General features: G+C 35.1%; 1 protein-coding gene across 1 annotated transcript; it reads right to left on the bottom strand.

Annotated features, from left to right (window-relative positions):
• Nucleotides 1-346: 346 nt before the first annotated feature.
• LOC145601994 (protein TONSOKU-like) lies at nucleotides 347-12,346 on the bottom strand. The gene is made up of 20 exons (XM_081658101.1): nucleotides 11,884-12,346; nucleotides 10,407-11,201; nucleotides 8,926-9,102; nucleotides 8,719-8,810; nucleotides 8,002-8,100; nucleotides 6,593-7,053; nucleotides 6,473-6,516; nucleotides 6,200-6,334; nucleotides 5,731-5,878; nucleotides 4,841-4,960; nucleotides 4,097-4,197; nucleotides 3,845-3,968; nucleotides 3,237-3,349; nucleotides 2,867-2,978; nucleotides 2,566-2,670; nucleotides 2,418-2,484; nucleotides 2,214-2,334; nucleotides 1,952-2,122; nucleotides 1,154-1,271; nucleotides 347-1,065 (listed from the first exon to the last, which is right to left on the bottom strand). Exons 1-20 carry the CDS (start codon nucleotides 12,154-12,156, stop codon nucleotides 584-586), a joined length of 3,858 nt encoding a protein of 1,285 aa, XP_081514227.1. The 5' UTR covers nucleotides 12,157-12,346; the 3' UTR covers nucleotides 347-583.
• Between the last annotated feature and the right edge of the window lie 758 nt (nucleotides 12,347-13,104).

Genomic DNA, 13,104 nt, shown 5'->3' with positions numbered 1-13,104 from the left:
AAATGAATAAAGGCCTTGATTTACCCATTGATCACTATAATTACTACTCATAGTCTCATACCCAAAATGGCACCAAATATTAAAATGAAAATACAAAACATTCCATTTATACTCAGTACTATAGATGTGTAAAAATATTACAGAGTAATGCTTAAATTAAGATGATTTTTCTACCTCTCGGGAAAAAAAAAAGGAAAAGAAAATTCTACTAGTTATTAAATCTGTTGTGCTAAACAAGTAGAGTCCCTGTATATGGTATTGACTATGACATCTAAGACTGGATCTTCAGAAACAAAAAACAGTAATGTGAAGGCTAATCAAGCATTTTACAAAACTAATGCTGAACTTTAGATGATTAGAGTACATCATACATGAAGAATTATACAAGAGCGTCAAAGAATATGCTTCACTGAATTCAGTTTTCAATCTTTAATGAGCATATACTTGTATTATATACAGCATTGCAGAAGGCTTCTAATGTCCTAAAGAATGTTAGTCTAATATAAATATTAATCCTACCATAAGAAGATTATAAATATATACAAATTTTAACACAAACGTTTCAGGTGAATGAGGTGATGCATCAGTTCTTTCGGCAGCAAGGTTTTAGTCCACAACAAATCTTGTTTTGTGTAGACAAGTGAAGTACCTGATCATTTACATGCCTGCGAGGTACACTGGCTCTAGTAGAACAACACCAAGCAGTGTAGAAGGTGTCAGCTACTTGAGTTGTGAAGCCATTGTTGCTGAGGTCAAGTAACTCCAAACGTTTTGCATTTCTTATGGCATCTGATAATTCCTTAATCCTTTGGTTGTCTTGACTATTGCAGGTGTCAGCAAGTACTGCATCTGAATCTTCAGCCTTTGAATCATTCTCGTAACTATCAGCTACTACTAGCTGATTAAAGGCGTCTTCTTCATGTTGCTCACCTGCAGGATCTTGAAGTACTTTTTTAGAGCCTAATGCTTCTGAATTCTTATTGCCTGTAATATCATTTCCAATATGTTGAAGTTGTTCTTGCTCAATGTTGCCAGCAAGATTGAGTTCCTCGACGGACTCGTTCTCTTTAAGACATCAAACAATAAGTCAAGCATCAGTTTGTTGATGGATATAGAATTTGATGAAAAATAGGGCAAGTTTAGTAATTCTAACCAGCAAGTGACTTCATGATTTGGATAACCCCAGTGAGACCAAGGTGGCACTTGTTAAGCAGCAAAAGCTTCAGACTGCATTCTGGATTCACAAGTATTGACGCTAATGCATTTCCAGCCTGCAGTAAAAGCTCTAATGAGTTAATCAAGGTTTTGCTTTTTTATGACCTCGTCAGCAAATGCATCTACTGGTAACAAAATACAGAAAAGGGTTCTCTCTATCACTAAGAACAATAATTTTTTAGGTTAAATACTAGCATTGCATTGAGTAACTCATACAAGCGTTTTAAAACCAGTTTTGAATGAGGAATGACATAGTTCAAGCATCTATCTCTACACACCCCTTTCTCTCTATACTTCTTTTGAGCCTTCAGGTATCAAATGAAACAGAAAAATTCATTCCCAAAACAGAACAAATCCTAATTTAAAACCTAGGAGCCTAAATTTAGTTCCTAGAGCCTTAATGTACATAAATTTGAGTTACGCCAGTTACATTTACACGTTACACCCCTCCCAAATATTAGAAAAGGTGAGTCCATTATCTATTTAAGGACCAAACTGATATTTAATCAGCATACACCAATTAAAAGTCTGTAGAAGTTAGTTAGAGTAGTGCTATATGAAACTCCCTAAGACCTAGTCTCAACTCTCAATAGAATTTATACTTCACTGATTGCTGTTGTATCCATTAAAAAGAATCTAGAAGTTGATCAGTTCTTGTTTATAGACTGAAGGCCTACAGTTAACAGATATACACACTACATCTCAGTATTGACTTAATCTTGAAGTTGAAGCAAACCTCTGACGTAATGGGATTTCCAGCAAGGTTCAACTCCAGTATATTCAATACTGCAGGAACTATCTTTAGTCTTTCAACAAAATTCAGTCTAAGGCCACAAAATGATAGGTTCAACTTTGCCAGCTCTTGGGTCTCATGGAACAAAGATTCGGTCAGCTTTAAAGCTCCATCCTACAAGTTATTAACAGCCAAGGCATGGTGTGAGGAGGATCAATGGCAATACCAATATAACATGATCAAATTTGAAGATGTTATCACTCACAGATCCAATATTTGTTGCACCAAGCATGAGACCTGATAGGCATGAAGATCTAGCAAGTTGACAAACACTGTCAAATGCATGCTTGTTAAGTTTTATGCCATCCAGACTCAGTTCTGAAAACCTGTACATATCCACACAGATCTATTCACTACAATATCGGTTAAAAATTTATAATGACAATCGCAAATAAGAATGAAACTACACCTTTCAAGCTTTGCAAGTTTCCCTAGTAGGTTGGATAAAGAGTTACCGGATATAGGGTTATTATGTCCTGCCAAAAAAGGAAACTAAGTCAGTAGTTCAATCAAAGGATGAAAACGTATTAAACATTACACATAGACCAAGTCTTTACCCACTAAAAGCTGTGACAGTACAGAACCAGAATCCAGCGCATCAGCAACTGTTTGAATTGTTCTGGATGTGATAGAACATCGTTCCATATTCAGACTATAAAGACCTGCAATTGTAAAACAAGAGAACAGATTTGAGTATTAGACAAAGAAATAGTCTCCAAATCCTAAACACGTCTGCAGAGTTACAAGTGTACAACAGCCGAGAAGGTCAACTACTAACCTTCCATATCATATTTATTATCAATTCATGGAGTTAGTGAAACAAAATCAGAACATATAAAAGAAGAAAAATAGTTTAACCTTTGCAGTTACACAATATAGTGGACAGGTAAGTTCCACAGGCATCAGTCAGACGGTTTCCTGAGATGTTAAGAACTTCTAATCGCCTAAAGAGCACAGGGCACTCACAAATCTGTAAATATACAAGAGAATAAAACATAAAAGAATCAAATGTAGACTAAAGATATCGGGCAAAGTGATGCAACATCATTGCCCAGAAAGCTCCTCTTATCTTCTCAAGTCACAACAAACTGTTTCTTATGGCAACTTGATTACTGACAGTATAGAAACTTCCTTTTGTCTTCCAAAATGAATTTAAGGTCTACAACCATACCTTATTTCTAATTGCAGAAAACTACTAAGCGAAATGTATAGAAGGAAAATAATCTACCTGAAATAAAGCAGTTGGCCCAAACAAATTGCAGTGCAGATCCAACACCAAGGCCCCATATTTCTGACCTGATGATGTCAATGCTTGCTTGAGTCTCTCCATTGTTGCATTCCCTGAAGGCAGAAACAGATTAAATACTAAATAAGCTACCAGGCCTACACCAATCAACTTGAGATCTGACCAGCAAATTTTAGAAATTAAAAATCTCTGCCAAATATATTAATTTTGAAATTTGTGAGTTGTGGGTCTTGTGACTCACGTTTTCTTCAACCATCCTGTCTCACTTCCAAAGTTCCATTATTATTGCCTTGCATTTTTTACTTTTGTAAGTTTGAATGATAACAGACTTAATCGAAAATGGCTCATGGTCATGTGTACACCTTTTATTTGTTGTGCAGTATCTGACAGTTGTAGAGTATCAGATCAAGAACTAATTAACGTGCTCTCTATTATTACAAGTGTAAGGTTGCATAACTCTAACCACTCTTAAATTCGGTAAGGGAGAGAGCCTTTTTACAGGCATAGAGTAATATAAGTGGCAAATGTAAGTGAACAAAAATTTGGAATAGACAGGAGTAGCAATTCAACCATATGATCAACGTGGTTACCTAACATATTATGAGAAAGATTTAACATGGAAATAGTCTTGTGGGCACTCAAAGCATCCAGTAGAGGAACTACTGACATATCTTGAAGCTCACAATCAGACACTATGACTTCATCCTCAGAAATCTGCAATAACACAAGCAAATAACAGAAAAAAACAAATGAAAGCTCATGTTTTACCCCGTACAGTATATAGACAACGAAAAAGAAAGGGGATAAGGTAGGTCACTTGTAACAGCTCAATATATCCTCACCTTCAAATTATACAGCTTCATTAGCAGCTTCATATTAGGTGGCTCAGCTAATCTCTGACAACAGTCAACATACATTTTTATCAATCTCTTCTGCACCCATCCTGTCAATGTTTAGATCACAAGTGATTAGCTGGTAGATCGACCAATTACCATAATAGCATTAAATATAAGGAATATATTTTGATATGTCTCCACATGATTATTGTACTGTGCAAAAGAGACTCTAAAGATTAGACAGCTTAGGAGAGCAGGAATGATCAGTTGAGTAGTAGGACATTTTGATATTAAGAGTAGAATTGGAAGAACAATAAAGAACTTTCACAGTATGCTAGAAATATAATGAACTACTTTTTCAACAATATTTGTTGACTAGTACTCAAATAGAGATGAAAGATTGTCCCTTTTATTCATTTTCTTTTCTTCAATGCAAAATCGGGTAGTAAATGTGTAAAACACCGTATAGTATATGTCGTCAATATGCTTCATTCATGCAATAAAAAATCTCAATTATTATTCTGTATTTTTTGTAATAAAAGGAGAGACGAAAGCCAAAACCTCTAACAATACTGCATCAGAGAGCACAGTACACCTCAAACTTGTGAAATACAATTACACAAGCCATGTAGTAAGCAAAGAATAACATCAGCACATATATCAAGCTAAGGTGTCATGCCAATTAATAGTACAGTAATAAAAAAACAAGATCAGCATTCATGAAAATCATCTATAAGAGCATATGCATACCATTAATGGAAACTTCTATTGAACCTCCTGCTTGAGCTTCAATCAAAAGAGTATCCATTGTGTGATCAGCAGCAAGGATCTGCTCTCCAAATTTCAAGTTGTCAATGATTGGCAACAGACCTGTTTGACAGCATAAATGCATTACTGGAACAGCCATCTTCATATAATCAAGTTAAAGATGGATCACTGCAAAACCCATGAATTCTCTAATTCATAATAGAAGGCATGTGAAAGTGTGTCATGCAACAGTTTGATATCCCTATATTAATTTGTGCATGAAGCTGCACTTCCCCGGAATTTTATTTCCCATATCCAAAGAAATGGCATTTTCATGTATAGTTGACACTAGGGAATTTGCACTTTAAAGGAATTAATGTAGAAAGAGCAACTTACCCCAAGGGTTATGTACTTTTTGCATGTCTTGTGGGAATTTCCACTCCACTGAAGTTTTAGATCCCTATTCTTCCTAACTATGGCAATCAAACAAGTACTCAAACGGTAACTTGCTAACCTCCTATTAAAGTTAAGCCACACAAGCAATGAGAGTTGTTTATTAAGATAAAGAGAGATTTAACAAGTGGTTTTATGGTTAAGTTTGATCAACATTCTTCAGTATCTAACACTTTAAATATATTAAATGTGCAAAATACAAATTAAATTCTGGCTTTTATCTATCACGAATTCACGACATGAGGTTTCACAACCTACCCAAAGATTGAAAGGCAGTGGAAATGAGCTGAATATAATGACCAATAAATTTCACGGACAGATTCTATTTGACTAACAATGAATCACTATAGAGCCATAAAGTTTAAAATCCTAAATTTCATGGGTGCTCTAATCATCATGGTATTGCAAGAATAAAGTTGCATACTGCAAGGTTTTCCTACCACTGGACCTCCTCTGTGAAGATAACTGCAAGTAATAGGAACAGGCTGCTTGCAACTTCAAGGCTTCAATATCAAATTCACCAGCAAAAGCACTTGGCTCCGCTTCAATGCACACTGCAGCATCTTCGAATTTTATTCTAATGCCGAACTGACAAACAAAAAGGTTGAGGGAAGTTTATCATAAACACAGAAATACATGCAAGAATATTCACTGATCTACTCTAATAACTACAACACGCATGCTCAATTTGAAATCTCGTTAACTGACTTGATCTGTTTTCATAATTATTCCAGCCTTATTGGTGGTATCAGGGTAGGAGCTACACATGGCTTCGGCTAATATAATATAAGCGTGGCTGATCAGATGCCTATGCAACTAGAATTTAGGATTTTAGACTAATAAAAGATGAAAATAAAACCTTCTCAATAGATCAGTAACACATGTATTTAAGACAAGTTCCCTAAATACCTTATTGTCTAGAGACTTGAGATTACTGTGAGCAGCTTCATCAGGTTTGCTAGATTTATATGAACACGAACTTTCTTCATGGTTCACAAGATTACAAGAACTGGTGTCGTGTTTACAGCCATCCAATACAAGATCCTGTTAGAAATTGGGTGAATGAACAGAGAATAGTATTTAATCTGTGGCTCTTACTGTTATAATAGATGCATTATATAAAAAAAAATTTGTTTTTTATTTTTATTTTTATTTATTTATTTTTTTTTTAATAAAAGTTACCTGTTGGTCACAAGCTGAATCAAGATGATTGCTTCTACTCTTTACTGTAAGTAGTTAAGAAACAGGATTAGTGTTCAGTATCATAAAAGTAACAGAAATCACAAATATTTATTTACCCACATTCATTTGACGTAGCAATATCCTCTTGAGTAGCATCCAGGCTCATGTTTGAGCATTGAGCATCCTCTTCATCATCAGAAACAACTCGACGAGCACGCTTTCGGCCAACAGTGGTCAATGGACTTTTTAGTGAATCAGGTAAGTTTTTGGCAGATGCTTCAGCTGTTCCAGAAACTCTTTTAGCCCCATTTTCATTACTTGTTTCAAGCTTCTGCAACTTTTTACAGCGGGAAAGTGAACTCAAAACTTCATCATCTTCAAGGTCTTCAAGGCTTGAAATAGATTTGCCCATGGGAAGGGGTTCACTGTCGTGAGATAATCCACAGTCAACAAACTTGCCCTCAGAGAGACTATCATTTCCCTCAGTTTCTGTTTCAGAGCAGCCATTTTCCAATGCATTATGTGGCTTTTGCTCATTGTTTAATAATGTCTGCAAGCTCTCTATTTCAAGCTTCAACTTCCTACAAAGCACAATGTCACTTACAGAAATAAGTTTTTCCGCACTCTACGTAGCCCAAACTTAAATAAAGATGGACTAAGAAAAGCATCATCTAGAAAAATTCAATTATCAATATTGCTCCACATCATCACCCACCAATGGGTCTAAGAAAATTGTGGATGGTAAATCAGCTCAAATGCTCAAGCATAAGTGTTTTCATCTTGTCAGCTACATATCAACTTTTTTATAACTACCGAAGGATATTTTGTATCAAAATATTCTCTCTGTCCCTCCATCAGTTTCTTAGAGAAACTTCATATTTTACTCAAATTCATTTGAGGAAATATTTGGGAGAAGTGAAAGAAGGAATTTTTTATTTTTTTTGGCAATGTATGGTTTGAGAGAGAGAGAAGTCTGCAAAACAGATATTTTTCCCTTGATAAAAAAAAGCCATTTTATTTATTATTACTTATTGTTGTTTTCTCTGCCTTTTGTTAGTAATAGGATCATATGCTTTCCACCAATCAAAAGGGTTAGTAGTAAGAGATGAATATTGCAGGTTTAGCAATTTGCAGCAGCTGAGTAATATTAACATCCTGAACTTAGCTGCAAAAGCTCAAATAAACAGAAAATATCCTAAAAGGATGAGCCCCATTTGAGTCATTTAACATCAGGACATAACCATACCACACCCTCTAAAAATAAAGGCTGGGAATAGGCTCCAGGTTTGTTTTATCTCATACAATGAGTAGCAAAAAACATAAAAATCTTCTACCAACTACAGATAAAAAAACAATTTTACATTTTTTTTTTGTTGTTTTTGGCTTATGATTAAGATACCACAATTATCATTTGCAATGCACCCTGCAAATACTAAGTACTAACTAATAGAGAATCCACTGGAGAAAAAAGATATAATATCCAACTGAAACTTGTTTTATTGATGGTCATGCATGATGAACAGAAATACCTAGCTTCATCAACATTATCAAATCTAATCATGTGGCTGTAATGCATGTTTTCCAAGGCAGAAATTTGCGTAGTAATTTTCTTTGCTTGAGCTGCAATCCTGCAACAAAATTAAGATAATAAGCATACATATACTCAAATATATCATTGTGTTTGTATTTGAAGACCCAATTTGATATTTAGTATCACATTTAACTAACCATAAGCAGCAAGGTCTAAGCAAATAATTTTCCTAATATTTTAGTAGCAACTAATGTAGCTAAAGTTGATAATTATGAAGCCAAGTGAGACCGAAGATGACGTAGATGGAAGGAGATAAGTATGAAATAAAGAGTTTGGACATATCGCATAAGTGCGCATAAATATACAGTACATGATAGAAGAGAATAGAGGGTCATGAACATGGTTGACGACCATAGAAGATAAAATCTTGGTCCATGTAGCCCACTCATCATTGAGAATAAGGCTTTAATACTGCTGCTGTAGTTATTGTTGTCATCCACAACAAACAAACAAACAATCAATCAAACAAGTTAACTCTGTTTCTAACACATCAGAATAATAAATTTTGTTTAAAAAAAGTCACACATGTGATTTCTTTATGTATGGATTTCCACCTTATTAGAAATTAGTCTCCGCTTAAGTAAAATGATCTACAGCAAGAAATATCAGGTCTGACAGCACCTTTCCGAATGAGGATAGAGATCAAGTGTTATACCTATAACCTTCTTGAAATTCCATTAAGGCACCCTGCCAATCACCTTCAGAATCTAAAACATCACCCAAATTGATTTTTGCTAATGCTTGGCCCTGAAATCACCATTGTGAGTTTGTGAGAGAAGGTTAAATCAAACTCGTACCTCTGACATGTTGAGCAAAAAGAAAGCTGAAACAACTTTTTTTTTAAAAAAATATTAAAACTAACCTCCAGATTACCAATCAATTTATAAATACCCCAACTTTTGGTATACCATTCACGAGCTTTCTCAAAATTCCTAAGCTTTTCATATGACTCTCCAACAACCAAATATGAATCAGCCAACTTTTCTTTGTCACTTAGTTCGCTTGCAATTTTTATCTTATCTATTGCATGTTCTCGATGCTAGAAAACAATGAACCAAAGTTAGATAACAGAGATATATATAATTTTAAACATAAAAAAAGCTTAATAGTATTTGTAGCTTCCACAGCCCTAATGAGTAAAAACAGTGGCTTTGTATTTATGCATGTTTCAGGAATTCTTAGAAGAAAGTGCCAAGTTTAGAAATGTGATTTTCAAGTCCAACTCCAGCACAAGATCATGTTCAAATGTGTATACTAATTGAGCACAGATGTAAGAAAATGATATGTAACCTGCTGACCTGCATTAGATTTTTTTTCCAGCCAGAGGTTTAAGATCAAGCAGTTAAGTTGGAAACAAACAGCATAATCTAAAGCTCCATTTGCATGAAGAAAAAATAGCAGAGAGACAAAAGATGCAACTAATTGTTCCATCACTTCTGCGTTTAATAAATAGCAATAAGGCTCAAGGAGCACAAGTGAGGCACGCTTGATATAAGTGAGAAAATATTCAGGAAAAAAGTAGTGTATGTGCTTCACTGAAAAGTGAAAACGCCTCACACCCTCACCAAGACCAAAAAGGTGCATGACCCATTTGCCTTCAGCACCTAAGTGCCCCATTTTATACAATGGTAAATTTTAAGAACCATCTGTGGATCAAAACAAAGAACTCCAGAGGGAACTGAAGGAAAGGGCAGGACACTAAGACAAGTATAGCAAGTAAGCAAAGTGAACAAAAGTAAGCAAAATGATACAGTTCTGTTATCACAGGCTCACAGCAACCCAAACATATTCTTCACTTCTTGGAAGTCAAAAGCACACCTACAAGCTACATGATGCCTTTTTGCTTTCTTGTGGTCTATGCTACAATAGAGGTAATTTAGAATGCTCTCTGGTGGTCTCTAAGAACTTTATCTTTAACAGTGTAGTACAGCAACTAAACTTACCGATAGGCTTGTGCTAATCTACCTTACAGTTAAGAATCGCAGGACATGTCATTTTCCATTTTTTTGTTTTCTTTGAGCACTAATTTTTTATAACTAGCCCTTTCTGTGCATTAATATAGTTTCTAATGCCATCAAAATTGATTTGAAAACAAAATCCAAAGCAAACTTCCTCAATTTACTCAACAGCCCGAAACATGCTTGAGACATATCATTGTGGCTCTTGGAATATACGGGTGAAATAAAATCCCCCACTTTATAGTTATAAACCCTAAAGGCCATTATCAAGAAGAAAAGAGACAATCTTCAGTGCAGAAACAGTAAAGTTTCATATATATCTACTAATTGCAGTATGTTCTTCAGGGATTAAGTACAATGGAAGAATCTTACACTAGATACTTACTTTTTCCCAAGCAGAAATAACGGTGGCTTTATCAATAAGAAGATCAAGAGACTTCATTAGCTGCCTTAAACACTTTCTTTCACTTGAAGTGCCTTTGGCCATGTTCATGCTACGCTTAAGCTTCTTTAAGTTTTGCTCTTCTGTTTCTATATCCTTCTTCACTTTAATATATTCCTTCACAACTCGAATGTTTTCCTCAATTTGACGAGCCAAAGCAAATTCATCTTCCAGAGATTTTGCCAGTTTGAGAGCCGTTTGGTAACATTGCAAGGTCTCGTCAAACTTCTGAACCTTGCAATATAGTTCACCAAGGTTAATATAGCCTTTAGCCTCTCCTTGGCGATGGCGAATATTCTTACATATCAATATATCCTTGTTGATATGCTCTCGAGCTTTGTTCCACTTTCTTAGCTGCATATAGACAAATCCAAGATTATGATGTAACCTAGTGCGCCCCTCGTCATTTTCATTCACCTCCTCCTCATCACAGATCTCCAATCCTTTGGTAAGAATTTTTTCAGCCTCTTCCAAGTTATCAAGCTCCATTTCAAGCATTCCAACATTATTATATGCATCAACATATTCCTTAAGAAAAGAGGATTTAGAGTCCGGGGGATTTTCCTTGAGAGTTTTAGCGAGACTCATAGAAGATTTGAAAAACTTTTTAGCCTTATGAAGAGCAGAATGATCTTCATATTTAGTAAACATTTCTTGGTATGTACGTCCGAGTTGTGTGTTAGCTCTTTGCTGCTCAACCAGATCTTCTTCATCCTTGGCTAGCTCTAAATGCTCTTTCTACAATTGCAACAGAAAACAGAATCAATACATCAAGTATTAGCAAAGGGTAGTTCACAGTATCTTCCAAGCTAATTCTAGTCCAATCAACAATAACAGAATAAATCGAATCCAGTACTTACTACGCTCTTTTTTCGAATACTACTTTCAGTTAGCAAAATCATACATCTTCCATTGTCATAAAATTCTCCTATACCTCACTAATCAACATCTTAGTTAGATAATATAACATTTTAACATTACACAACCAAAATTCAATGAATAAGAATATATATTTATAAAATGCCAGTAACCCAAATAAGATTATCATTGAAAGAAACTACCTTTCCTAAGAACAAAGAGCTGTTGTTGCATAAATCAAACTTATTATTAATATGAACAAAGCTACCATAAACAACCCTAAAAGCAGCAAAACAAAGCCAAAATAATAACCCTGATACATGAATCAATAAACATTATAAACAAAAAGAAAATTGATCCTAAAAATAATCAATAATATGAACTTAAACCCCTAAATTCACATGTACAACATAAAAATAGGTAAAATGAAATGAGAATTGTCAAGATATCCTATTTTTTACATCAATCAAATTTCATAATACTACCAACATCAACCATGCGGAAGCCGACTAAATTGGGTTATCCCTTCTAAACACAAAACCGCGAAAACCCGAAAATATACCTGATAGCGGAGGGCGTCCTGAAAATTATGGAGACGCAAATAGACTTCACCCATGGATTGACAAGAAGGAAGACGATCTTTTTGAAGCAAACAAGAAGTGGAAATCTCATAATCAATCCTTAACCAATTTAGGGCTTCGCAATATTCACCTCTATCTTTGTGAAGATTACCAATTACATTTGCCCATCTAGCTTCTTCTTTGCGATTTCCTATATCTTTAGCACTCCTATATGCTTTCCTTGCTGATGATAGCTCTGGATCGTTCTTCCCCATTTCAGAAATTGATTTGGGGGAAATTTTTTGAAGTGATTTTTTAGGGGTTTTGTTGGGAATTCAGCAATTTTGATTTGGGGATTCGAAGTGAACAGAAAGATGAGAGAAAGAGTGGGATTTTGTGTGTGAAATAATTTCAAATTCGCGCCAAAATTTTGCATTTTTTTTAAGAATGGGCTGTCACTTTGAATTTTTAAGAATGAAGCCCTAACGAGTAAGCTCTGTGCCGAAAATGTTTTTATACTTAAGCGCTAGGCGCGCCATATGGAATTTTACATTATTCACGTCCTTCTCTTTAATTACATTTTGTGATGTAACAAAGTATAGTCGATAATATGCTTGATAGTTGGTGAGAAATAAGACCATTATTTAAGGTTAAGGCAAGACATCTTAAAACATGATTATAGTGGGTAGGCCAAGGCATAAATGAGGTGATTTCGAGCACTAAGTGAACATTCGATGACCCTTTGGGAGCTTTAGGAAGCACCTCAATGCCTAACTTTTCCGGACTTGAAAATGTTCCCTTGTATGGCTAAATTTGAAGGTTAATAATACACAAAATTTAACTATTTACGAAGATTTCGAACTTAATGTCAAAATCTCAAATGATCTTAGGTCATGCTTCCTAGGGTCATATAATGTTGTTCGGGATTATATACTATCACTTGTCAATGATGAGAGTCGTGTATGTAGCTAAGTAAATCGACTAACAAGAAGAAAGTAGATGATTCCAAATTTCCAATCATCTAGAGGCCTCTTGGAGTCTTGTAGCCTTTTGTGGGGGGCCTATGAGAAGCACCTTGTCCTCTTTCAAGCTCATAAAAGTAAAAAAAAAAATTGATCAAAATTAAAGGTTATAATTCACAATTTCAAATCAACTTCGAGAAAAAATTTCCAAATTGAAGTGGATGTGTGTAGGGGGTGGGGGGTCTCCCAAGGTTGTAAAAG

Source organism: Chenopodium album, chromosome 21, assembly GCF_948465745.1.
Source record: "Chenopodium album chromosome 21, dcCheAlbu1.1, whole genome shotgun sequence".
NCBI classification, from domain to species: domain Eukaryota; kingdom Viridiplantae; phylum Streptophyta; class Magnoliopsida; order Caryophyllales; family Amaranthaceae; genus Chenopodium; species Chenopodium album.
The sequence above is the reverse complement of the archived record's forward strand: the minus strand, read 5'-3'. Positions and strand labels throughout refer to the sequence as shown.